This window comes from Nicotiana tabacum, chromosome 1 (assembly GCF_000715075.1).
Source record: "Nicotiana tabacum cultivar K326 chromosome 1, ASM71507v2, whole genome shotgun sequence".
NCBI classification, from domain to species: Eukaryota; Viridiplantae; Streptophyta; class Magnoliopsida; order Solanales; family Solanaceae; genus Nicotiana; species Nicotiana tabacum.
Genome location: NC_134080.1, coordinates 164,652,123 through 164,678,058, shown reverse-complemented (window position 1 = coordinate 164,678,058; position 25,936 = coordinate 164,652,123). Strand labels below are relative to the sequence as shown.

Below are 25,936 nucleotides of genomic sequence, written 5' to 3'. Positions count from 1 at the left end.
TAAAAAATAAACAAAATAAAAAGAAACAGTAGAATTGGGTTGCCTCCCAACAAGCTCCTTATTTATAGTCGCGGCACGACGCCATCACTTTCTACCACTTTTTCTTCCACTTTGAGGACATGAATTGCGCCCCCAATTTTGCATCAATTTTTCTTTCACGTTCTGGGGCGGTGGTGTGAAAATAAAGGAACCAAGCAAATAATGTCACATCTTGCACTTCTTGGCCTTTAAGTGAGGGATGTTATTTTGTCTCATTGACATCGCACATTTCAGAATATATGCACCTTGTTCCTCATCCATTGACTCCTCCATATGCTCGAGTGGATTAATTCTCGTGTCACCAACCAAACAAAATATTGAAAAGTGTTTAGAATGAGGCCCAATGAACTCCAACTCTAGAATCGCTTCACTTTTGACATTCTCACTTTTGCACACTTCGTCAACCTTGACATCATTAATAATATTTTGGTTGAATAGTTGGAATTTCTTTTTTCGCTCCACAAGCTGGCCAATATCCATAAAAATTGGTTGCAGGGCATCAGACGCCTCAACTTTTTATTCAATTGAGCTTGCAAGTCATGGATATCTGAGCCAAATTGGTCTATCTCTTGCTTGAGCTCAGTTCTTTCGTCTATCAGCTGTTTTGCCATATTTGAAAGACCGCTACATAGAACCCCATGAAATTTTACCAGTTGAGATTGTTCCTTTAGCCAAATATTGGCTCACAATATTTGCTTCTTCAAAGTTATGTTCTTGTGGGAATTCGCTCTCTTCATCGAGTTGAGGTTCTTCTTGAAAATTGGTCATTAATTCGTACATTCTAGCCTGCAGTCTTTTGATCACTAAGGCAGTCTTTTTGTGAATTTCATCTTGTTGCTCAGCTACTTGCCTCATCATGTCCATAATACGAGCAACACGTTCCATATCGTGTACTTCATTGCTCTTATCAAACTCATAAACATTATTAGAAACATCATAACAAGAGCTCTAAGAAGGATAATAAGAATTAGGACAACCATCCCAATGGACACCTTGACTACCACACACATTATAAATATTCCACTTATAAGATTGAGATTCACAATTTTGCCACAAGTGTGGTCCTCCACAATATGTACAAGGATACCCAAGTAAGAATAACCAACATTCAACCAATCATCATTCCAAGATGTCATATCAACAAAGATAGTAAAACACTAGGGTTTGAAGTTGCCACAAGTGTGATTTGCTACCAATATTGGCTCACAATATTTGCTTCTTCAAAGTTGCCACAAGTGTGATTTGCTACCGTTCATTGTGTTTGTTGAAACACTAGGGTTTGAAGTACCTCTATGCCAGCGTGTAATCTGTTCTATCATGGGAGGAAATAATCCACAACCTCAGATACTGGGAGGGGATTAAGTTCCTTAGGGAAACACTGTGAATTCAGTGGGCTCGGTTAAATTCTGTTTCTTCTATATTTCTATTTTTACGTTACTTTATTTCTAGAATTATATTGCAAATACATATTACTAACAACCAGAGGCGGACCCAGATTTTTTACACGACGGGGGAACATTATTCTGCTCAACTAGTGCCCCCTAAAGGGTTTTAGTGTTCAGGGTGCCAACTGTTTAAAATTAACCATTTTCAGGGTATATACGTATATATATATTTCATCCGAAGTTTACGGGATCCGGTGACCCCTCACCCATACACACGGGTCCTCCTCTGCCAACAACTGCTTCTTTTTTTCCTCTTTTCTTGAGCTGAAGATATATTAGAAACAACCTCTCTACCTTCACCAGATAAGGATAAGGTCTGCGTGCATACTATTCTTCCCATATCCCACTTGTAGGATTATATTTGGTTTGTTGTCATAGTATTTTTCATTGTGTTGGAAAACCTTTGTTCCTAGTGAATAAGTACAAATTTAGCCTATTTTTGTAATGAAACAGATATATTTTACCCATTATTAATAAAATTAAATCCAGATCATTTCTTAAAGTCCAGGAGCCCATTTTGAACCTTTTCCCAGTAAAAAATAAAATAAAATAAAAATGCATGATACAATTCAAGGGCCAAAGTTCCTAAATATCACTGTGACTCCAGAAAAAATTATACATTTTGTAAAAGACTATAGTATAATCTATTAAACGATGGGAGTATCACCGACAGGGGACCAAAAAAAGGAAAATTATTACTGTAACTCATTTTTTTGGACTATTCATAAGATAAATAAAAGTAGTTCTATAGTCAATATAGTATGGTACGTCACGTGATTGATTAAATGGTCACATGACAGAGGAGGCAAAGGAGAGTGCTCACTCTGCTATTGTTATTTTTTTCTATTTCTCAGATCTTGTTTTTTCTTTAATAGCTAGAATTAAGAAATCGGAGTGATACTCTTCTTATTGATTTATTCAATAAATTCCAAAGAAGTTCCCATCAACAAAGGGGGAATCATGATATTATAATTGGGACCACTGTATTCCCTGCCCATATTGCGATATTGAAGCCTTCATTTTCTCTACGTCTATCTTGGTAGGAGGACCTTAACTAATACACATTAAATTTTTCTATAAAGTACTACAACAATTACATAAAATGAACATTAACCTAAAATCATTAATGAAAAGAACGGTAAATTTTCTAAGGCATTTGGAATTGCAACCACGAACTTAATTATGCCGTCTGCTAGGAATGGTACATAAGTACTACCATCTTATTTCATGGGATATGATGTGAAATAAGAATACGTGTGTTTAGAAAGGAGGGAAGTAAACTATTTAAACATAAAAATATCATTTCAAAGTAAATAATTCATGTATAACAATTCTTTCATTATTAATCACCACATAAATAATTCATCCGTTATAATCCTTGCATATCTAGCAAGTGAACAATAGAGACCCCGTCAATACAGTGAAAAATGATCTAGAAAATAACGGTTATAGGTAAAACATTTTACAAAATTATAATGTTTTCATTAGAAAGAGTTTTGCATCATATACAAAGGATTGAAAATTTAAGTTAAGAGATTATTTCAGAGAGATCGACTTGGAACGAAAAGCAAACATGTTAGTATTCTGAAATTGCAGTGGTCGCACCATCGCACATGACCTCAATAATGCACTAAAATAGTAGTAGTAAGTAATACGCTGAATCTATATTCTCCGCTTTGTCTATCCGCTATCACATCCCGTAATTGTTTATATGTGTATCTTAATTAGATCAAAATTTTTATTATAAAACTTAGGTGTATACTTCATCCCTATCTACTTCAGTTTGTTGTGTGTATTCTAATCCCATGGCTTATTCAATGTTTATTTTCTTTTCGCATTGCTATTCGTGAATCGAGAGATTTAGTGACAGACTAAGCTATAATAATATGCTCATTAGTTCAGTAACAAATATAGAATTTAGAGGATGATCAGGATATCGCGTAAATAATATTGTTCGAACTTTGTCTTGAAGATGTTCATAAACAAATCAGATAATATTATTTCAAGCCATTCTTTTTGGTTGTTGATTTAGCGTACTCCAAATAAAATAGACATGTAATATTCTTTCTCAAAAGCCTGCACCTTGAGTTATTAGGATTTAGGAAGTTACGAAAAATAAAAAAAGACGTTAAGAGAAAGAAACAGAGTAAAAACTACATATAACATATGTCATGATAATCAGTGGCGGACCCAGGATTTTGTGCAAGCGGGTTCAATCTTGAAATACATAACTTTAGTCGTAAAATAGTAGTTGTGAAGTGGGTTCAAATAAAATATTTATACAAAATTTACGCAACTTTAATCATAATTTATACATATACACAATATTATTTTTTGATGAAGCGAGTTCAGTTGAACCCGCTGGCCACCACTTGAGTGTTGGACCGTAAAAATCAGGTATCATACGGAAGCTAGCAAAGCAAACCTTGAGCGACGATAAATCATACAACAAAGGAGAAATATACCAAAAAAGACATAAACATTTAACGTGGTTCGGTCAACTGACCTACGTCCACCGCGGAGATAAGCAATCCACTATTTAAAAAGAGAGTACAAAATATCGAGAGAACAACCTCACGAAGAGGCAAACACAAGTGACACACTGACACTTGTCCCGTAAAGTTCTCCCCCTAAACACGACTCTTTACCCCATATGGCTACATTGTGGATGCTACTGAATGAGAAAGAAAGATCCTCAATTTATAGAAGTTCAAACCTTTTCCTACAAAAAAAGGACTAGCCAAGTATAAGAGAATTATAATTTCCTTCTACAAAAAGGAAAACCCAATTAAGGTAATTATATTGCCCTTTCCTTCAACAAATAGAAAAACCAAATATGATAAGAAAGTTATGGCAAACACCTAACATTTAGTCCGCCGCTGATGATAATTATCCTCACCTATGTGTTTTTAACTTTAGAATTTTGACCAAATAATATACTCATAATCAGTCCCATGCAGACTCACTGCGATATTGACAATGGATTAAAGCAAAATTTCTATTCCTTACTAATTTACCTTCCAAGAATTAACTCAATTGATATTTTCAAATAAAAATTGTTTTTAGCTTATAAAAGTTTTCCCCTATTTGCTTTTAAAATATGATTTATTTAATTTAATTAAGCTGTATTAGCAAAATTCACTAGTGAGCAATTAAAAAAGAAAGCTTAAAAAGGAGCGGATTACTCGAAACTAGAACACCAAAACGAGAAAGACGCTCAAAGAACACGGGCATGACTCGTGATTATCTCACATTAGATATGCAAACCTAGGCTTTTTCTCAAGACTCGTGATTATCTCACGTTAGATATGCAAACCTAGGCTTTTTCTCTTGATTTATGTATTACATATAATATACATAGACTAAAATTGCAACAAATTTTTACACTATGAGAGTAAGTTGACTTATAAAAACACGTAATTTTCCATATCAAGGATGAAATGATAATCTGAAAAATTTAAATAACAATTTATTATTGGTTAAATTGCAATAATAGTCTAAAATTCTTTATACTATGCTTTCCCAATTTATGTAGTCTTATTTGGAGGGAGCTGAATTTTAAGAGAGAAAAAAAGAGATGAAATTATGGGGATAAAATAGAAATTTTATAGTTAAATTATTTTTAAATATAAAATATATATTATTATTAATACACGATACAGACCTACCCACGTAATATATATATATATATATATATATATATATATATCCTAACACTCACGTAGATTTGCCCCCCTCCTGTCTTCCTTCACTTCCAATTTATACAGCACATTAAACTCCTATATATCAATCCCTCACTTCCCATCCCCTTACTTCACTCACACTCACACTGGCACACATTAGAGAAGCGAAGAGTGAGAGGCATAAAAATCCTACACAAACATTTTCTCCATAGCCAAAAAACAAAAAACATTTTAATTTGTGTTGTAAATAATATGGATGTGTACGGAGCAGAAGTGTTTAGGATTGATGATCTGCTTGACTTCTCGAATGACGAGATCTTCTCCTCCTCCACCGGCAGTTCCTCTAATAAGACTACCAGCTTTGACCTGAACCATCAATATCATCCGCCTCACTCCGACAACATTAATCCCGCCGCGGGGAGCTATTACAATCCTCTTATTCCCAATTGCGCCGATTTCACCGACAAACTATGCGTTCCTGTAAGTACTGCTACACGCTTAAACAAATTAACGTGTCTTTAGTTATCAAATTTTACTACTAGTTTGATTTTGATGACGATTAGCAGATGAAATTGATCACGAAAATATTTCATAAAAAGATGCATCTGTTGTAAAGATAAGATCAGTGGTGAAGGGGTGTTTATGATGCTTTATAAGGAGGCGACGATTTGCAAAAAGGAGGACTGACTAAACTTTCAGTGAGAGAGTGAAAAGCAAAGTGAATTCCAAAATTTAAAATGAGAGTTTGAGGAAATTTTCATATTAATTATTAGTTGTAGAATTGACGATGCTTTGCTTGTATATTGAGAGTATTTGTCATTAACTCGATATTAAAATTGACAAGGCGTTCTTAATTAAGAAAATGCTTGTAAGCTGGTTTCATCAGCTTTTAAGGAAATTCAAACACCCTCGACCCGTGGTTTCAAATAATACTCTAAGATAGTAGTAGTTCATTTGTGCCTGAAATCCTTGCCAGTTTTCATACTTTTTTAATTTATTTGTTTCTTTTCAATCAACCATCTTGCTCGAGAAATATATTCTAATTAATATTGTTTTTTTTTTCCCTTGATTTTGAAGAGCGATGATGTAGCGGAGTTGGAATGGCTATCGAATTTCGTGGAAGACTCATCCAATAATTACCCTTCAAACTCCTTAACAGGAACAATAAACCTCAATTCCAATAACACTTCATTTCACAGCAAATCAAGAAGCAAACGTTCACGTGCAACCACTGCAAATACTAGTTGGGCTTCCTCACTCCAAAAGGCCCACCAAAAGCCCACAGTCGATGAGCCCAATCAAAGTCCACAATACAACAACAATAACAACACTATGAAGCCCAAAAAAGAGAGCAGCAGAGAAAGGTCATCTGAAATGTCAGATATACCCCGAAAGTGCACACACTGTGCATCAGAGAAAACGCCACAGTGGCGGACTGGGCCATTGGGCCCAAAGACGCTGTGCAATGCTTGTGGAGTTCGATACAAATCGGGCCGGTTGGTCCCTGAATATCGACCCGCTGCGAGCCCAACTTTCGTGCTGACCCAACATTCGAACTCTCACCGGAAAGTTATGGAACTCAGGCGACAAAAAGAGGTTCAACAACAGTCACAACAACAAGGAATGTACGGACATCACTTTCAGGTCTGCTGACGTCATTGTTCGCAACATGTCACGCCATCAAGCAAATGTTGATTTTTTCTTTTGTTGGTTAAAGACCTTTATCGTCTTACTGAATTTTTTTGGATATTTTAAGAAATTTGAGAATTATCACTTTTTTACCATTTGAGTATTTTAATGTTTTATTTATTACTCCCTTCGTTTCGCTTTATGGCATTTGGAGTACAAAAATCAAATTAACTAATTTTCCTTTGAATTCGAACATAAATTGTTTAAAATAAAATTTGCATATTTAAAAACAACGTAAAATGCACTATAAGTCATTTCAAAATATTTAAAATATATTTATAAATTGTGACCAAAAACAAAAAAAAATTGACTCTCGAAATAGTAAGTAAAACATAAAATGAAGACTGAGATTTCTATCGATACATTGATTGCGTAAAAAAAATATTTGACGATCAAATTCATTAAAATGTAATTCTAGGTAATGCTATGTAGTAAGCAATTGTTGGTGACTTAAAGTAAATGTCAAGGAACTTATTGTAATATATTCCCCGCACCACAATAAGTGATTTTTTGGCCTTAAATACACCCTTTAAGAAAATACTACCCCTAAAGAAATAAGAAGATATTTTGACTAAATTATTTTAAGTAAAATTTGCATATTGCTAACTTGACGCATTGAGATATGTAAATAAGGGTTAATTTCGGAAAAATAAATTTAATTCCTTCTTGATTATATATGAGGACGAACAAAAATTAAGAGGTCAAAAAGTAACTTATTATGAATCTGAGGAAGTATTAAATTACATTAATAATGTAAAGTTCCTTTAAGTTGTCACCATATCAATCCATTTATTAAAGTGTTGCAATTACCAATTGGGCGCAAAAGAGAGCGGGGAATGCAGTTGCACGTGATAGGATAAGATTTTTAACTTTCAGCGATAGTAGTAGTGCACTAGCGTAGACGTGAGGAGAGGAAGGGAAACGTTGCATTAAGCCATGTAAAATTTATTACTGTAGCAGATCACATGTATGGTAAGGGGCCAATAGCGACATAGAAGGGAAGAAGTGAATGCGTTAAATTTGCTCCATTTCGTAGTTTTACTCATTAATGGTGGGATGGTTGAAATTTTTTCACTTTTAATAGAGATTTTCGCTTTGAATCTTGGAATGTAAAACATGTTCGTAAAGAGTACTTTACTTCTTTTAGTGGTCTACATACGAATCCGAACTAATTGAGTCATTGGTGTTGGGTTAAAACGGTTCAATGACACTCTTAACATGGTGTGATATGTCTATTTTGGATAGGCTCCTAATCTTTTCAGCTACCAAAATACATATTGCACGTGAAGGATCCCAAGACACTAATGAAGATAGTGATCAAAATCAAAATGATCATCATAGTGTAAATGTTATGGATGTTCCAGTTGATGAAGTTGTGGTTGATCTGCAACCAATTCCTACTCAAGTAACTATTTCAAATGCTCCTGTTACCTCTCTTAGATGATCTACAAGGGAGAAACAAAAATCATGCGATATTCTCTCGATGAGTATGTACTTTTGACTGATGTTGGAGAACCTGAGAGATATGATTAAGCCATGCAAGATACTTACAAAGATCAGTGGATATAATTTATGAAAGATGAGATGAAGTCACTCCATGAGAATGACACATATGAATTAGTAAAATTGCCGTAAAGATAAGAGACCTTTATCAAATAAATAAATGTTCAGAATAAAGCAAGATCAACATACCTCTGCGCCTAGGTACACGGCGAGATTAGTTGTTAAATATTTTTGCCAGAAGAAGGGAGTTGACTTTGATAAAATTTTCTTCCTGTTGTGAAGATGTCTTCTATTTGTATGGTTCTAAGCTTAGTCGTGAGTCTAGATTTAGAGGTTGAGCAGATGGATGTAAATACTATTTTTCTTTGTGATGATTTTGGATGAGGAGATGTATATGGAGCAATGATCATGTCCAATTCACACTCAAATAACAAGTATGAAACGGTCGTTACAATTATAAAACCCAACACGAGTCGAGGTCGAATTTCACAGGGGGTTTAGATCGATACTAAGGTAGATACTCAAGAAGAGAACATGTAATATCTATATTAGACTTTCAAACAACAATGGGTAATTGTTATCTAAATTGACAGCTAAGAAATTAAAATAAATAGTAGCGATTAGAGAATGAAATATTTTTGGTGTTTTAATCAATTAAGGGGAAAGCCTAGGGATGTAAACTTCACCTAAGTGTAAAACTAATGGGTATAGTAAATTAATGTTTGCTTAGTAGATCGGGGTATGTTATGATTGTCAATTCTCAAGTACCTACTCAATACATCTCAGTCAAAGAGTAATTATGCCCAAATTGGCCTTCTCAAGACCAAATGGGTAGTATTCTAAGCAATTTATATGCTTCCAAGTGGGATTATCCCTATCTCTAGTTCAAATCCTTTAATCAAACTAGTCAAAACCTTAACTAGCTCAATTTCTTGTTAGCCAAGTTTTTCTTGACTAGGTTCCTCTTTCTCAAGTAAGAACTAAGTCAAATAGGCATGAATCAATATTTGCAACCATTAATTATAGATATAAAATATAAATAAGGCTAAATAATAAGCACTCAATCATTAATAAGTATTAATATTAATAACCCATAAGTTTTACACACTAGGGTTGGGTTATAACCCTAGATAAAATCTAGCTCCTCATGCTTGAAAACATAAAAAATGAAAGAGTAGTAGTAATTGAAGACATAAAACTAAAATTAAAAGATAAAAGCAGTGAGTCTTCTCTAGTTTTGATCACCAATTTCCCAAAATAATAAACTCTAACCGCTACAACTGCTAAAAATATAAAAGTGTTTCTCGTCTATTTATAGTGTCCAAAAATTTGCCGACAACGCCCTTCGGGAGGTTCTGCGGTCGCACAATTTGGTGTGAGAACCACACTTTATTCTTTTGCTCTTGTAATGGGAGAGATTTTGCGGCTGCATAACGATCTCTGCGGCCGCACTTCAACTTCTGTGGCCGCATATTTGGCTGTGGACCGCGTTCTAATGAGGCTTCACATTTGATCTTTTGTAGCTACTTTGAACTTTCCAAGCTTGTCAATGAGAACTATTTTAGCGGTCGCACAATCTGGTGTGCGGACCGCACTTCTGCTAAACTCCTCTAAGGCTTCAAGGTGTTTGTGGCCTCACCTGTATTGCTGCGGCTTGCATCTTCATCTACGGCTGTAGAATAAGTTTTGGGGACCGCACAATCCTCTACATTTGCTCCTTTTGACCTGTTGAGCTGGAACACTCCTCTTTTATTTAAATTTTTTTTATTAAGCTTGAATCCTCCAACATTCCTGCAATTTACACAATTTTATTAGATTTATAAATAAAAATCACTACTTTAGGACTAAAAACTAAAGCAAGAAGATACTAATAAGTGGTTAAAACTCATTCTTATCAACTCCCCTAAAAATAAGTTTTTGCTTGTCCTCAAGCAAATAGATTAGTTTTCACCTCCCTTAAAATGAAGGTTCATTTCAAAGAGTCAATGGTAGGTCATTCATATTCAGTTGGGACCAATAATTATCCACAAAACTCATGCACTTTCAACAAGATGACAAAATTTTCAAATACATGTGACTTGTATACAATTCTGGTGTGACATTTGAGCTTCAAGAATTGGTTTCACTCATCAAGGATTCTTGTTCTTTCATGTTAGTCATGGAGGACTCCAAACTCTTCCTCCTCTATCTTCCATTTGTCATGTTCACTTCAAGATTTCACACTTAATTTCTAGAGAAATAAATGATTCACTCTCCTTTCACAAAGAAACGTCACAAGTAAAGCTTCAATTAACATAGGCGTGCCCTCATGTAGATCTCTACTAATGTAAGGTCACTTGGTTCAAAATCAAGTAGGACTTATTTGGGGTTGTAATGAAGGTTTTTGGGTTGGGGTAAGATACCATATGGGATAAATGATTAAATCCTTCCTTAAGCACTCCACTTTTCATTTATTGGCTCACATTTGCCCAAATCCTTAGAGGCATTTCTTTTTCTTGGGGGCTAGAGAGACTTTCCATCATTCTTTATTATTTATTTTATTATTTTTCTCCCTTGATGCTCATACTAGAGATCATTGCTTCTCTTCAATTTCATCAATCTCTTATTTATTTTTTTGTATTTTTTTTGTTCTTTCTTTTCTTGCTTTCTCTTTACATGGAGAGCATTTCTTTTCTCTCTTTTCAGTACCTTTATAACTCTTTTAGATTCCTCAACTTTTCTCCCACACTTAGGCTTTGAGCCACTTATTACATATGAGTGTTAAATAAAGTTCGAGTGCCAAGAGAGGATTATGATCAAAATGGATAAAGGCTTGTAGCATGATTACCAACAGAGAAAGGATAAAGGCCCAAAGTGGTTGACTAGGGATAACGATCATAGGGTGGCGTAGAAAGCTCAAATGGTCCAAGGAAAGCCTACACTCATTTTTTAAACCAAGCAAACCTAGAATTTTGCCTTGAAACACATTTGGGGCAAATTCTAGACTATTCACTCAAGTACTTGGACTAGTAACAAGAAGTCACCTCACCTCTCATGCAACTACACCGTAAAAGAGGATAGAGTCTAAAGTCCAAAATGGTCACAATCAAGTTAAAGATCACTATGGTCCATCCAACCACCTAATGATTATCAAAGTCAACTCAAGAACCTCAAAGTCACTAAACTAGAGCTATTTTCTTCTAAAAACCTTGTTTCAAACCATAAGCATGTAGTTAATTATGTTGGTGCTACGTGAAGCATAAATTACTTTTATAGAGAATAACTTAGTTAGGTTTTTATTCTTTAATATTTACTGCTACTATTACCTAAACATGCAATTGACTCATTCCCTTAAGAAAGTTGTCACACTATCCATCCTCGGAAAGAGTCACCCAGTTCACACAAAAGATTACTTTTGGAAAGAACCATGGTATTAAGAAAATCAAAGGCTTATTAATAATACTAATATGAAAAACATAAAAGCTACCAAAACAAACACATTAAAGATAAACAACAAAAGATGCTAATAAATGTAACAACTACAAAAGATGACAAAAAAATAAAATCATCTAATTATTATATTCCAAAGTTGTCAATAGTACCAAATCATCAAATATTCTCCCACCCACCTAATAAAAAGAAGCATTGTCCCCGATGCTTAACAAAATAAGATCAAAGAGTAGAGAGGGCGAAAAAACTCCCTAAATGTCCTCAGTCATCATAGTGTCACCAGCAGTATCAGTCCCAACCGGCTCAACTAACTAAATATCATCACCAAGTATGGGAGCAACCTGTGTGCTGATCATATCACGCACTACCTCACTAGTGTCGGATGTAAGGCATGACTCCTCAGTCTAAGTAGCGGGAGCATCATGAGAAGATGGAGCTAGGTGAGGTAGGGAGGGATCAACAGCATGTCAAACGGCAAATCTCCGGCCTCAGCTATTCGGGTCACCTCAGCTCGAAGTGCATCAATTGACTTCTTGTTGGCCGGTGTCTTCCCCATCTTCTTTACCTTCTTGGTCAACCACTTGATCACAACACTATGTTGTGCCAGTGTATCCATGATGACGTTATGGTTATCATAATATATGCCTAATAAGAAGCTATTGACAACTAGGGGCAGTGAGAAAATAAAGAGGAATGGAGAACCATAATGGTATATATATTTCATATAAGATGACTTACAACTAGAATAAAAAGAGCGGAATCAATATTGTAATGGATGTATTTAGTTGTAAGTCACAGGTGGTTTGATAAACGAGCAAGTCCAAAAGGAAAAAGGTTGACTAGAGGTCTTCACCAATTAATAGGTTTGGAATACGCTTGGCAGACTCAGATAATAAATGTATCATGGCTTGGAATATGGTAGAGTTATCTCTTGTAGGTAGGGAAAATTTTCGTTTAAGGAAAAGTTAAAAAAAGGTATTCGGCAAGAGAAAACTACATCTTTTGAGTCTATTGATGGAGTGATCTTGAAATATCATTGAAAGTATGGGGGGGGGGGAATTGTAACCAATTAAAAAATATTACTTGACTAAGTATAAGTTTAGTCGACTAGACTTTGCGCAGTGATTGATATCAGCAGAAATAAACTAAATGAACATAAAGGTTAAGAAGATACCTAAGTTTTTATACTAGTTCAATACCGGTGTGGTACCTACGTCCAGTTCCCTTGGGTCACAAGAGTTCTCTTAGATCATTGATGAATGTTTACAGCAATGATGGTTTTAGTACGTTCACCACCAACGATGTACAATAACATTCATTCTTTCCAATGTTGACACATATCTCGTTTTGTGTTCTAACTCTTCCTATCTTTTGTGACACTTGTAGACTCAAGAATACAATGTTTGTACTAAGAACTAGAAAGGCTTAGAAATAGATGATGTAGTTATGTGCCTTTGAATGTTCTTATGCTTCTTCCTTTATAGCTTGATAAGTCTTCTGTTTCCTTGTCTTCTGGGATTGTATTACACAATTCTAGGAGTCCTTTCCTTGTGAGGCATATGTATCTAAGAGAAATACCCAAGGGTAGCCTCATGAATCTAGTTTGAAATGGTAGCTAGATTCATTCTTAATCTTGATGAATTGCTTCCTTCATTCCTCCTTGATTTGAGCTTCTGTATAGTCTTCTAGATTTGATCTCTGGCCTTGATTAGCTCTCTTCCCATTCTTGCATGCTTGAAAATCTTTGACAATGTTGATTGATTGACTTTCCTTATTTTTTCTTCAACTGATTGATTCATTTTTCATGTAAAGCAAAGTTCAAACATAGTCGTTGAGTAGGGTCTTCTTTCCTTTTATCAACATTGTTGCTTTCCAAATCTACATACAAGGATATTGTTACAACCCATATCCACATGTGTTATTTCATGCCATATATTAGTTAACATAAATCCAAGAAGAAATTATCTTTGAGATGATAAGATGTCAATCCTATTGGTCTTAAGTGATACAAGAGTGTATAAGGGTAATTAACAAGTATTAGAAGTTAAACGAATCAAGGATGTTGTAACTCGTATTTTCAGGTAATCTAGCGGTGCTTAATACACTCAAGAGGTCATTTATTAAGCTATTTTAATCATATAATATCCGTATCATAAGTCTTGAAGTCAAACGAGTTATGAAACAAAAGTCGACAAAAGTTGTCGCAACTTAGGTTCATAATTTTACTTAAACATTAGGTCAAATATTTCTAATCTTTTATCATAATTTACAAGGCATTACGGGGTGATCTACCCACCAAATTAAATATCTATGAGTCTAGTTTCCAACGCATTAAACCGTTCATCGATACGATCTCGGAGTAGAGAGATATTCGCGTTTTTGCGAGACTGCGCCAAGCACCTCTCTATGGGGCCCACTAAGGCGGTTTAAGATATTTGGACCTATATAGGATGCCTCCAACCCGTTTTAAGTCATTTCTTCTCACTATTTTCATACCTTAGAACCCTAGGAATATCCTCTCAAGGTTCTCTCAAGATTCAAGACCCAAAAAAAGGGCAAACAACACAAATCAAGTGTCGGGAATTCCGTGGCGCTAGTAAGTCTCTTGTTCTTCTTGTTGTTGCTCATTTTTGTGTCGTTCCAGCTCATGTGGGAGGTTGTTTTAAAGGGTTTATGTTCTGTAAATACTCCCTCATGTTCTTAATATCAATCCTAGGTGATTTCAAGCCTTCTAAAGTGATTCTAGTGCCGAAAAACACTAATTGATCGCTAGTTTCGCTTTTTTATTGTTGTGGCAGCATTGGAGGGATATTTCATGGAAATTTAAGGTCAAATTGGAGTTATTCTTTCTGTATAAAGGTAAAGAACCTCTTACTCTATATGTATTTAAGATTATCCAAGTTGCGGCTAAGACATTGAAGCTAGAACTTGTGAAATATATATCGAAAGGCTTGGTAGTAATGTTATTATTTTGTGGACTGTTTTGCGTTGTTGTTGGGCTGCGTATTTTGCTACTATCTTGTGGAATTTTGGAGGAGTAAGGGTGTGGAGAAACACCATATATATGTAGGGTTATGGGCTGATAGTTATTCATAACATTTCCAGGTTGTTTGACACGACTACGGTGGTCATCGTATGTATGGAGTGATTAGGCTGTGTGTGGACTATTTTGGGAGGCTCAATATGTTTATTATTGATGTTGTTTGGGCTATTTGGTGACTGTTTTGAATGGTGTGAGGTCATATATATAGGGGAGGTGCTGTCCGTTTCATCGTAAAATAGGTTGTGGTCGATACATAATAGTTATAACGCTTAAATGATAACGGTAGTATCGTTTCTCTTATTGTAGACTAAGGAGTTCTGACAATTGCATAGCTTGATATTGTGGCAGTATATACAAGGTATGTGAGGCTATCCCTTTCCTACTTTTGCACGACTCCGATTGTACATAATGTAATGAACGAGCTTCCAAGATACTCTACTCTTAGAAGCTAGCAGTACTTACATTGTTTTCCCTCTTATGGAATGATTGATGTTAATGTTGCTTCTCTTATTCTTATGTTATCAATGTTGTTCGTACTTCCTAAATCTTATAAAGTTCATAGTGAAGAGTTAGTCCTAATAACGTGTACAGAGGATACCGACCTTACGTCACTCCGAAAGGTTTAGAATGTGATTCCATGAGTCGAGCATGCATTATATATATGTATCTATTTTACTCTACCGAGCCACGCTATAGTTGGCCGGGTACGGCACCTATTGTGCAACCACTGATCAGTTGGGTTTTACCGAGCTCCACGTGGCCGGGTACGATTCTACCGAGCCTTATGATGGCCGAGTACGTTTTTTTACCGAGCCTATTATGGCCGGGTACGATATGATGATGATGATGCCCACAGAGGCGAATGTTTTAAGGGTTTATGTATTTATACATATGTATCATGCATTTCATATAAGTAGCGCTCAGAGGTACTAAGATGTTACATGTTGTATATTCTCTATCCTTGCTTACATTACTGATCGTATTTATGGTTCCCTGCCTTACATACTCAGTACTTTATTCGTACTGACGTCCTTTTATTTGTGGACGCTGCATGTCGTGCTGCAGGTCCTGATAGACAGGCAGGTGCAGCTCCCCCACCACAGTAGGCTGTCCAGTTCAGCGGTGATTGGCGAGATCCCTTCTCCGGACTTGCCTTGGTCTTGGTATGCATTTTTGTTATAGACATTATGGGTATGTCGGGGCCCTGTTCCGGCTATGTTGCAGCACTTACGTTCCTTTAGAGGCTCATAGACAGGTGTCGACTCATGTATAGTTTGGTATGCCTTGTCGGCTAGTTTTTGTTGTATAGTCTTTCATAGTAGTGTGGTAGCTCATAACTTATACGTAGTTTCTTGATTGTCTGGTCATCCCCTGCTATGTATGTTCATTCCGTCATATTTTATTGCTGGTTGTCCATGATCTAGGTCTACCATTTATATTGATCTCGTCAGCCTTAAAAGATAATAATGAAGGTTAGATGAAATGTACGTTGGTGCTCGGCAAGTGTGGTCGGGTGCTAGTCATGGCCCTTCAGTTTGGGTCATGACAAACTTGGTATCAGAGCAAGTCTGTCCTAGGGGTTGTCTATGAGCCGTGTCTAGTAGAGTCTTGATTATGGATGTGTAGCGCGCCACATTTATAATCAGGAGGCTACATGACATCTAGGGTTGTTACCTTCTTCCTGAATCTAGATCGTGCGTAGAGTTGAGTCGTAAGTGTTCGTCTCTAATATTCACCTTGTTTTCTTTCAGTGATGCCTTCGACTAGGAAGCAAACGATTAGTAGACGGCTTGATACAGCAGCGGGAGAGGGTACCAGTCAGGTGCCCCAAGTCAGAGCAGGACAAAGTGAGGCTCAAAGTGAGATGACCTCTCATACCTCATCTACTCCATCTCCTCCAGAGGATATTAGAAGGCACCCAGCGCCTCCAGTTCCTCCGTCTGGCACTCCAGACCAGGATATGCGGAGTGCTTTACAGTTATTGACTAGCTTGGTAGCTGCTCAGGATCAGAGGCAGAATACAGGTGCTGCTGAGAAACCAGTTAGTACAAGAGTTCGTGATTTTATTAATTTAGACCCTCCAGTGTTTACCGGATCAGACCCCAAGGAGGACCCACAGACTTTTATTGACCAAGTTCATCGTACACTTCGGGTTATGCATGTTAGTGATACAGAGGCAGTAGAGTTGGCTTCTTATCGGTTACGGGATTTAGCGGTTCTCTGGTATGATAGTTGGGAGAGATCCAGGGGTCTGAACCCTCCTCCAGCTGTGTGGAAGGAATTTTCTGAGGCCTTTCTTCATCACTACTTGCCAGTTGAGATACGGCGAGCTAGAGCTGATAAGTTCTTGAACCTTAGACAAGGTAATATGAGTGTGCGAGAGTACAGTATGCAGTTTGATTCTTTGGCAAGGTATGCTCCCCATATGGTGGCCGAGATGAGTGATAGGGTGCATATGTTCGTGAATGGGTTGGGACCACATCTGATAAATGAGTGTACGACAGCCTCCTTGGTGGAGGGCATGGATATTTCTCGTATTCAAGCTTATGCCCAGACCCTAGAGGATCGTAAGCGCCAGCAGAGGGCAGTTAGGGAGCAGGATAGGGGCCAGCATAAGAGGGCGAGATTTGCAGGGTATTCTGATGACTTCAGAGGCCACATCAGGCCACAGTTTTCGAGGAGTTCGGCGCCACCTGTAGCTAGTGCTCCTCCACAGTTTTAGAGGCCTCGATATGATCGATCCTATTCTGGTCCAGGTCAGAGTTCGCGGGCATCTGGCTCGCAACATCACAGGGATACTATTCAGATGAGACCCCCAACACCACATTGTGATCAGTGCGGCAAGGCCCACTTTGGACTGTGTCGTCGAGGTTCTGATGCATGTTATTCATGCGGACAACCTGGCCATATGATGCGGGATTGTCCAAATAGAGGAGGTGATGGTATGGCTCAGCCGACTGGATCTGTGTCTGGTTCTTCCTCATCAGTTCGACCTCCAGCACGGGGTTTTCAGCAGTCGACAGGTCGTGGTAGGGGTAGAGGTGCAGTGCTGAGTTCGAGTGGTGCTCAAAATCGAACCTATGCTCTAGTAGGTCGACAGGATCTCGAGTCGTCTCCAGATGTTGTTACAGGTATTATATCTGTGTTTTCTTATGATGTATATGCGCTGATTGATCCGAGATCTACATTATCATATGTTACACCCTTTGTGGCTAATAAGTTTGGCATTGAACCTGAATTGATAAGTAAACCCCTCGCGGTATCTACTCTGATAGGAGATTCTGTGATTGCTAGAAGGGTATATAGAGGTTGCACTGTGATTATTTGTAGTCGTCAAACCTCGGCAAATTTATTTGAGTTAGAAATGGTTGATTTTGATGTGATAATGGGAATGGACTGGTTGGCCTCATGCTATGCAAATGTTGACTGTCGTACGAAGATGGTTAGGTTTCAATTTCCGGGTGAACCCATCATTGAATGGAAAGGGAACATTGCTACACCAAAAGGTAGGTTTATTTCCTATCTTAAGGCAAGGTAAATGATCTCAAAAGGTTACATTTATCATCTCGTTTGCGTTAGGGATGCGGAGGCGAAACCGCCTACTTTACAATCAATCCCTGTGGTCAACGAATTCAAAGATGTTTTCCCAGATGAACTCCCAGGCCTTCCTCCTGAAAGGTAGATTGAGTTTAGCATTGATATGTTGCCTGACACTCAACCGATCTCTATTCCTCCATACAGAATGGCCCCGGCAGAGTTGCAAGAGTTGAAGGTGAAGTTGAAGGACTTGCTAGATAAGGGCTTTATTAGGCCTAGCACTTCACCTTGGGGTGCACCAGTCCTATTCGTGCGGAAGAAAGACGGGTCGTTACGGATGTGTATCGACTATCGACAGTTGAATAAGTCTACTATAAAGAACAAGTATCCACTTCCAAGAATTGATGACCTGTTTGACCAACTCCAGGGTGCCAAGTATTTCTCCAAGATTGATTTACGTTCAGGGTATCATCAGGTAAGGGTTAGGGAGAAGGATATTCCAAAGACGGCCTTCCGGACAAGATATGGGCACTTTGAGTTCTTGGTGATGTCGTTCGGGCTAACAAATGCCCCAGCAGCTTTTATGGATCTCATGAATACTATATTCAGGCCCTATCTTGATGTGTTCGTGATTGTATTCATTGATGACATTCTAGTATATTCTCGTTCGGAGGCGGAACATGCGGGCCACTTGCGGATAGTATTACAGACGCTTCAGGATCGTAAGCTATATGCTAAGCTCTCCAAATGTGAATTCTGGCTGAACTTAGTAGCATTCCTTGGCCATGTGATATCTGATGAGGGTATTAGTGTCGACACTCAGAAGATCGATGCAGTAAAGAATTGGACGAGACCTACAACACCATCAGAAGTCCGCAGCTTCCTAGGACTAGCAGGATATTATAGGCGGTTTGTAGAAGGATTTTCCTCTATATCATCACCATTGACTAAGTTAACACAAAAAGCTACCAAATTCCAGTGGTCTGACACTTGTGAACGTAGTTTTCAGGAGCTGAAGAATCGATTGACATCTGCACCAGTGCTCACTCTTCCTGAAGGAACAGAAGGTTATGTGGTATATTGTGATGCCTCAGGTATATGTTTGGGGTGCGTATTGATGCAGCGTGGGAATGTGATTGCTTATGCATCAAGACAATTGAAGAAGCATGAAAAGAATTATCCAACCAATGATTTGGAATTGGCTGCAGTAATATATGCTTTGAAGATATGGCGGCACTACTTATACGGCGTCCATGTTGACATCTACACAGATCACAAGAGTTTACAATACATCTTCAAGCAGAAAGAGTTGAATTTGAGGCAGTGTAGGTGGCTTGAATTATTGAAAGACTACGACGTCGAGATATTGTATTATCCCGGTAAAGCCAATGTTGTGGCAGACGCTCTCAGCCGTAAATCAATGGGAAGCTTAGTACATATTGAGGCAGGTAGATGGGGGTTGTTTAAAGAGCTTCATCAGCTAGCCAATATGAGAATCAGATTGTTAGACCCTGATGACGGAGGTGTTACTGTACAGAATACATCAGAATCATTTTTGGTAGCCGAGGTAAAAGCACGACAATATGAAGATCCTATCTTAGTACGATTAAGAGAAAGCATTCAACAGTGTAAAAGTATGGCTTTTGGGATCGGAAAAGACGGGGCATTGAGATACCAGAGCCGATTGTGTGTGCCTAATGGGGCAGGGTTGCGAGAGAAGATTATGAATGAGATTCATCAATCCCGATATTCCATCCATCCCGACTCGACAAAGATATATCATGATGTCAAGGAGCAATATTGGTGGGATAATATGAAGAAGTCTATTGCAGAATTTGTAGCCCAGTGTCCCAATTGTCAACAAGTAAAGACAGAACATCAGAAACCCAGTGGATTGCTTCAAAATATAGAGATTCCGACCTGGAAGTGGGAGGTGATTAATATGGACTTCATTATTGGATTACCTCCCTCTTATCATAAGTTTGACTCCATCTGGGTGATAATTGATCGACTTACAAAATGTGCCCATTTTCTGCCAGTAAAGACAACTTACACGGCTGAAGATTATGCGAAGTTGTATATCAAGGAGATTGTTAGGCTTCATGGTGTGCCCATATCTATTATATCAGACCGAGGAGCTCAATTTATGGCTAACTTTTGGAGGTCTTTCCAGAAGGGTTTAGGCACACAGGTAAATCTCAGCACTGCATTTCATCCGCAGACTGACGGACAGGCTGAACGTACCATTCAGACACTGGAAGATATGCTACGAGCATGTGTTCTAGATTTTAAGGGGAATTGGGATGATCATCTTCCACTCGTAGAATTCGCCTATAACAATAGCTACCATTCCAGTATTAAAATGGCCCCATATGAGGCACTATACGGGAGGAGATGTAGATCACCAGTTGGATGGTTCGAAGTCGGTGAAACAGAATTATATGGGCCAGATTTGATTCACCAAGCTATTGAGAAGGTGAAAGTGATACAGGAGCGATTGAGGACGGCACAAAGCAGGCAAAAATCTTATTCTGATGTCCGATGTCGTGATCTAGAGTTTGAGGTTGGTGATTGGGTTTTCCTGAGGATCTCACCAATGAAGGGTATTATGCGTTTTGGGAAGAAAGGTAAGCTGAGTCCAAGGTATATCGGGCCGTATAAAATTCTTCGACGGATTGGACAGGTTGCTTATGAGTTAGAATTGCCATCCGAATTGGAATTTGTCCACCCGGTATTCCATGTATCTATGTTGAGAAAATGTATATGAGACCCTTCTCGAGTCATCCCTATCAAAGATGTACAAGTTACAGAGGACCTATCATATGAAGAAGTGCCAGTGGCGATATTAGATCGGTAAGTCCGCAAGCTGAGAACAAAAGATGTAGCTTCCGTCAAAGTATTGTGGAGGAACAAAAATATGGAAGAAATGACATGGGAAGCAGAAGAGGAGATGAAGTCTAAATACCCTTACTTATTCCAGAATGAAGATAACAAGGATGCTGGTGGAAGACAGGATACATTGGAAGAAGAAACGGCTCTATGAGGTAAGCAATAATTTGAGAATACTCCTCCTTAATACAAAATGGTGATATGTAGATAATGTAAATACGCATAATGCTTTGTGTAGCCTTGTGAAGCCATATGTTGGGCTTAATTACTTGCATGTTTTGCTAGTGACCATTTTATAGGGGAAAATTGATCGGAAATTTCCATTGGAATCCACGATGATTTAAACTCCCCATAAACCCTTACATTCGAGGACGAATGTTCCTAAAGGGGGAGGGTGTTACAACCCATATCCACATGTGTTATTTCATGCCATATATTAGTTAACATAAATCCAAGAAGGAATTATCTTTGAGATGATAAGATGTCAATCCTATTGGTCTTAAGTGATACAAGAGTGTATAAGGGTGATTAACAAGTATTAGAAGTTAAACGAATCAAGGATGTTGTAACTCGTATTTTCAGGTAATCTAGCGGTGCTTAATACACTCAAGAGGTCATTTATTAAGATATTTTAATCATATAATATCCGTATCATAAGTCTTGAAGTCAAACGAGTTATGAAACAAAAGTCGACAAAAGTAGTCGCAACTTAGGTTCATAATTTTACTTAAACATTAGGTCAAATATTTCTAATCTTTTATCATAAATTACAAGGAATTACGGGGTTATTTACCAACCGAATTAAATATCTATGAGTCTAGTTTCCAACGCATTAAACCGTTCATCGATACGATCTCGGAGTAGAGAGATATTCGTGTTTTCGCGAGACTGCGCCAAGCACCTCTCTATGGGGCCCACTAAGGCGGTTTAAGATATTTGGACCTATATAGGATGCCTCCAACCCGTTTTAAGTCATTTCTTCTCACTATTTTCAGACCTTAGAACCCTAGGAACATCCTCTCAAGGTTCTCTCAAGATTCAAGACCCAAAAAAAGGGCAAACAACACAAATCAAGTGTCGGGAATTCCGTGGCGCTAGTAAGTCTCTTGTTCTTCTTGTTGTTGCTCATTTTTGTGTCGTTCCAGCTCGTGTGGGAGGTTGTTTTAAAGGGTTTATGTTCTGTAAATACTCCCTCATGTTCTTAATATCAATCCTGGGTGATTTCAAGCCTTCTAAAGTGATTCTAGTGCCGAAAAACACTAATTGATCGCTAGTTTCGCTTTTTGTTGTTGTGGCAGCATTGGAGGGATATTTCATGGAAATTTAAGGTCAAATTGGAGTTATTCTTTATGTATAAAGGTAAAGAACCTCTTACTCTATATGTATTTAAGATTATCCAAGTTGCGGCTAAGACATTGAAGCTAGAACTTGTGAAATATATATCGAAAGGCTTGGTAGTAATGTTATTATTTTGTGGACTGTTTTGCTTTGTTGTTAGGCTGCGTATTTTGCTACTATCTTGTGGAATTTTGTAGGAGGAAGGGTGTGGAGAAACACCATATATATGTAGGGTTATGGGCTGATAGTTATTCATAACATTTCCAGGTTGTTTGACACGACTACGGTGGTCATCGTATGTATGGAGTGATTAGGCTGTGTGTGGACTATTTTGGGAGGCTCAATATGTTTATTATTGATGTTGTTTGGGCTGTTTGGTGACTGTTTTGAATGGTGTGAGGTCATATATATAGGGGAGGTGCTGTCCGTTTCATCGTAAAATAGGTTGTGGTCGATACATAATAGTTATAACGCTTAAATGATAACGATAATATCGTTTCTCTTATTGTAGACTAAGGAGTTCTGACAATTGCATAGCTTGATATTGGGGCAGTATATACAAGGTATGTGAGGCTATCCCTTTCCTTCTTTTGCACGACTCCGATTGTACATAATGTAATGAATGAGCTTCCAAGATACTCTACTCTTAGAAGCTAGCAGTACTTACATTGTTTTCCCTCTTATGGAACGATTGATGTTAATGTTGCTTCTCTTATTCTTATGTTATCAATGTTGTTCGTACTTCCTAAATCTTATAAGGTTCATAGTGAAGAGTTAGTCCTAATAACGTGTACAGAGGATACCGACCTTACGTCACTCCGAAAGGTTTAGAATGTGATTCCATGAGTCGAGCATGCATTATATATATGTATCTATTTTACTCTACCGAGCCACGCTATAGTTGGCCGGGTACGACACCTATTATGCAACCACTGATCAGTTGGGTTTTACCGAGCTCCACGTGGCCGGGTACGATTCTACCGAGCCTTATGATGGCCGGGTACGTTTTTTTACCGAGCCTATTATGGCCGGGTACGATATGATGATGATGATGCCCACAGAGGCGAATGTTTTAAGGGTTTATGTATTTATACATATGTATCATGCATTTCATATAAGTAGCCCTCAGAGGTACTAAGATGTTACAGGTTGTATATTCTCTATCCTTGCTTACATTACTGATCGTATTTATGGTTCCCTGCCTTACATACTCAGTACTTTATTCGTACTGACGTCCTTTTATTTGTGGACGCTGCATGTCGTGCTGCAGGTCCTGATAGACAGGCAGGTGCAGCTCCCCCACCACAGTAGGCTGTCCAGTTTAGCGGTGATTGGCGAGATCCCTTCTCCGGACTTGCCTTGGTCTTGGTTTGCATTTTTGTTATAGACATTATGGGTATGTCGGGGCCCTGTTCCGGCTATGTTGCAGCACTTACGTTCCTTTAGAGGCTCATAGACAGGTGTCGACTCATGTATAGTTTGGTATGCCTTGTCGGCTAGTTTTTGTTGTATAGTCTTTCATAGTAGCATGGTAGCTCATACCTTATATGTAGTTTCTTGATTGTCTGGTCATCCCCTGCTATGTATGTTCATGCCGTCATATTTTATTGCTGGTTGTCCATGATCTAGGTCTACCATTTATATTGATCTCGTCAGCCTTAAAAGATAATAATGAAGGTTAGATGAAATGTACGTTGGTGCTCGGCAAGCGTGGTCGGGTGCTAGTCATGGCCCTTCAGTTTGGGTCGTGACAAATATGTCATTAGTCAAGGCTTATTTTAGATTATTTATCATTATTAAAATTCTAAACTTAACAATCTCCCCCTTTTTGATGATGACAATAATCTAAAAAGAGTTTGACTAATTTATGGGTACTTCCCTTTTTCAAGTGTGCTCCCCCTGTCTTGAAGCTGGTTCTTGTGTGTGTGTTTCTCCCCCTGTCTTGTACCTGTACTCTTTTTCTTTCTTCTCCCCTGATAGAATATAAGGGTCCACCAAACTCTATAGAGAACCAGGTTCTCTATCAGGTTCAACAGTACACACGTAAACAATAATAAATAAATGACAAGAGGAATTTAACGTGGAAAATTCCCAGCTCATTGGGATTAAAAACCACGACCTACTCTTGCAGGATTTCAACTTCACTACTGAGCAACTTTTAGATTACAACCTATGAAACCTAGGAATTAACCTCTTAATCCCTCACTAACTTGTAATACTCTATTACAAGCCACTTTGTAATAACTCTATTATAAAGACTTTGCAACTTGACTAACTCTAGCGAAGAATCAAACACACAGGTTTAAGGTTTACAAGAGTTTCCTACAGAATGCTTCTAAACAAGTTGGATAGGAATTATGATTGAAGAACTATTACAAAGTTACAACTCAACTAAGTACATACAATAACTCGATGTGAGAACTGGTCCGTAGTTGTTTTGTTCTTTGTTCTTGAAGCACTTGAGAATTACTTGTTGGATGATCACGTAAGAGAGCTTGAGTAAAAATCTCTAAGTGTTCAAGTGAATGTGTTTTACCTTCCTTGATTGTATATATACATGTGTGACATCACTTACAGTGATGTAAGCAAGGTAGGTAAAAGTCTTCCATAGAAAGTTGACTGCTGCACTATTCATGCACTGTAGCGTGTGCAGGCAACAACTTTCCAGCTGGAGAATTGACTTCATACAGTCTCCTCAAGAACTAGTAGGGACCTGTTCCCTCAGCTGTTCCTTCCACTCTAAAGAGTTGAATCATATCCCACGCTAGATCTCAACCTGGAACCTTGTGATCTTAAGGTCTTGTAAATGTGTAACAGGTTCCTTATCTCGTTCTAGATAGCAAGTTTGTTAGATCATCAAAATATAAAGCAAAGTACTTATGACCAAAGTACTTGTAACCTATCAATTTCCCCCTTTTTGATGATGACAAACTCATAATTGAAAATCCCAGAAAGACCCACATAGAACCAGACTGCGAACCAAAAAGACCTTAAGTTTCCCCCTGAATCTTTGTATTCCCCCTTAATTAATGCAATTATTTTCCCCCTTTTGGCATCATACAAAGATCACTAGTAGGCAATTAAGGAAGAAGGAAGTCTAGTTTGAAGTTGACTCATGCCACTTATGTGCACACAGTCATGATTAAAAATAGAGCATAAAAGCAAGGTGTAAACAACAACAAGGGAAAAGCTTGCATTAACATAGTTTGGATTTTATAGTAGGAGCAGATTCAATGTTACTACCACATCCACAAATTAGAACAACTAACAAAAATACCACAAGTTATCATCATAAGAACTGACACTGAGAGACGGGACCAGAAACTAGATTATAGACTTGA

At 37.8% G+C, this 25,936-nt stretch overlaps 1 protein-coding gene across 1 annotated transcript; it reads left to right on the top strand.

The window, feature by feature from the left end:
• The first annotated feature begins 5,220 nt into the window (after positions 1 to 5,220).
• On the top strand, positions 5,221 to 6,948 carry LOC107760314 (GATA transcription factor 4-like). Its single transcript, XM_016578350.2, has 2 exons — positions 5,221 to 5,647; positions 6,245 to 6,948. The coding sequence occupies exons 1-2, from the start codon at positions 5,420 to 5,422 to the stop codon at positions 6,818 to 6,820; spliced, it is 804 nt and encodes a 267-aa protein (XP_016433836.1). The 5' UTR covers positions 5,221 to 5,419; the 3' UTR covers positions 6,821 to 6,948.
• Positions 6,949 to 25,936: the final 18,988 nt, after the last annotated feature.

Coding starts and splice junctions, on each gene's coding strand:
- LOC107760314 (XM_016578350.2), top strand. CDS start 5,420: ATGGATGTGTACGGAGCAGAAGTGTTTAGGATTGATGATCTGCTTGAC. Junction 5,648..6,244: donor CCGACAAACTATGCGTTCCT/GTAAGTACTGCT, acceptor TTGATTTTGAAG/AGCGATGATGTAGCGGAGTT.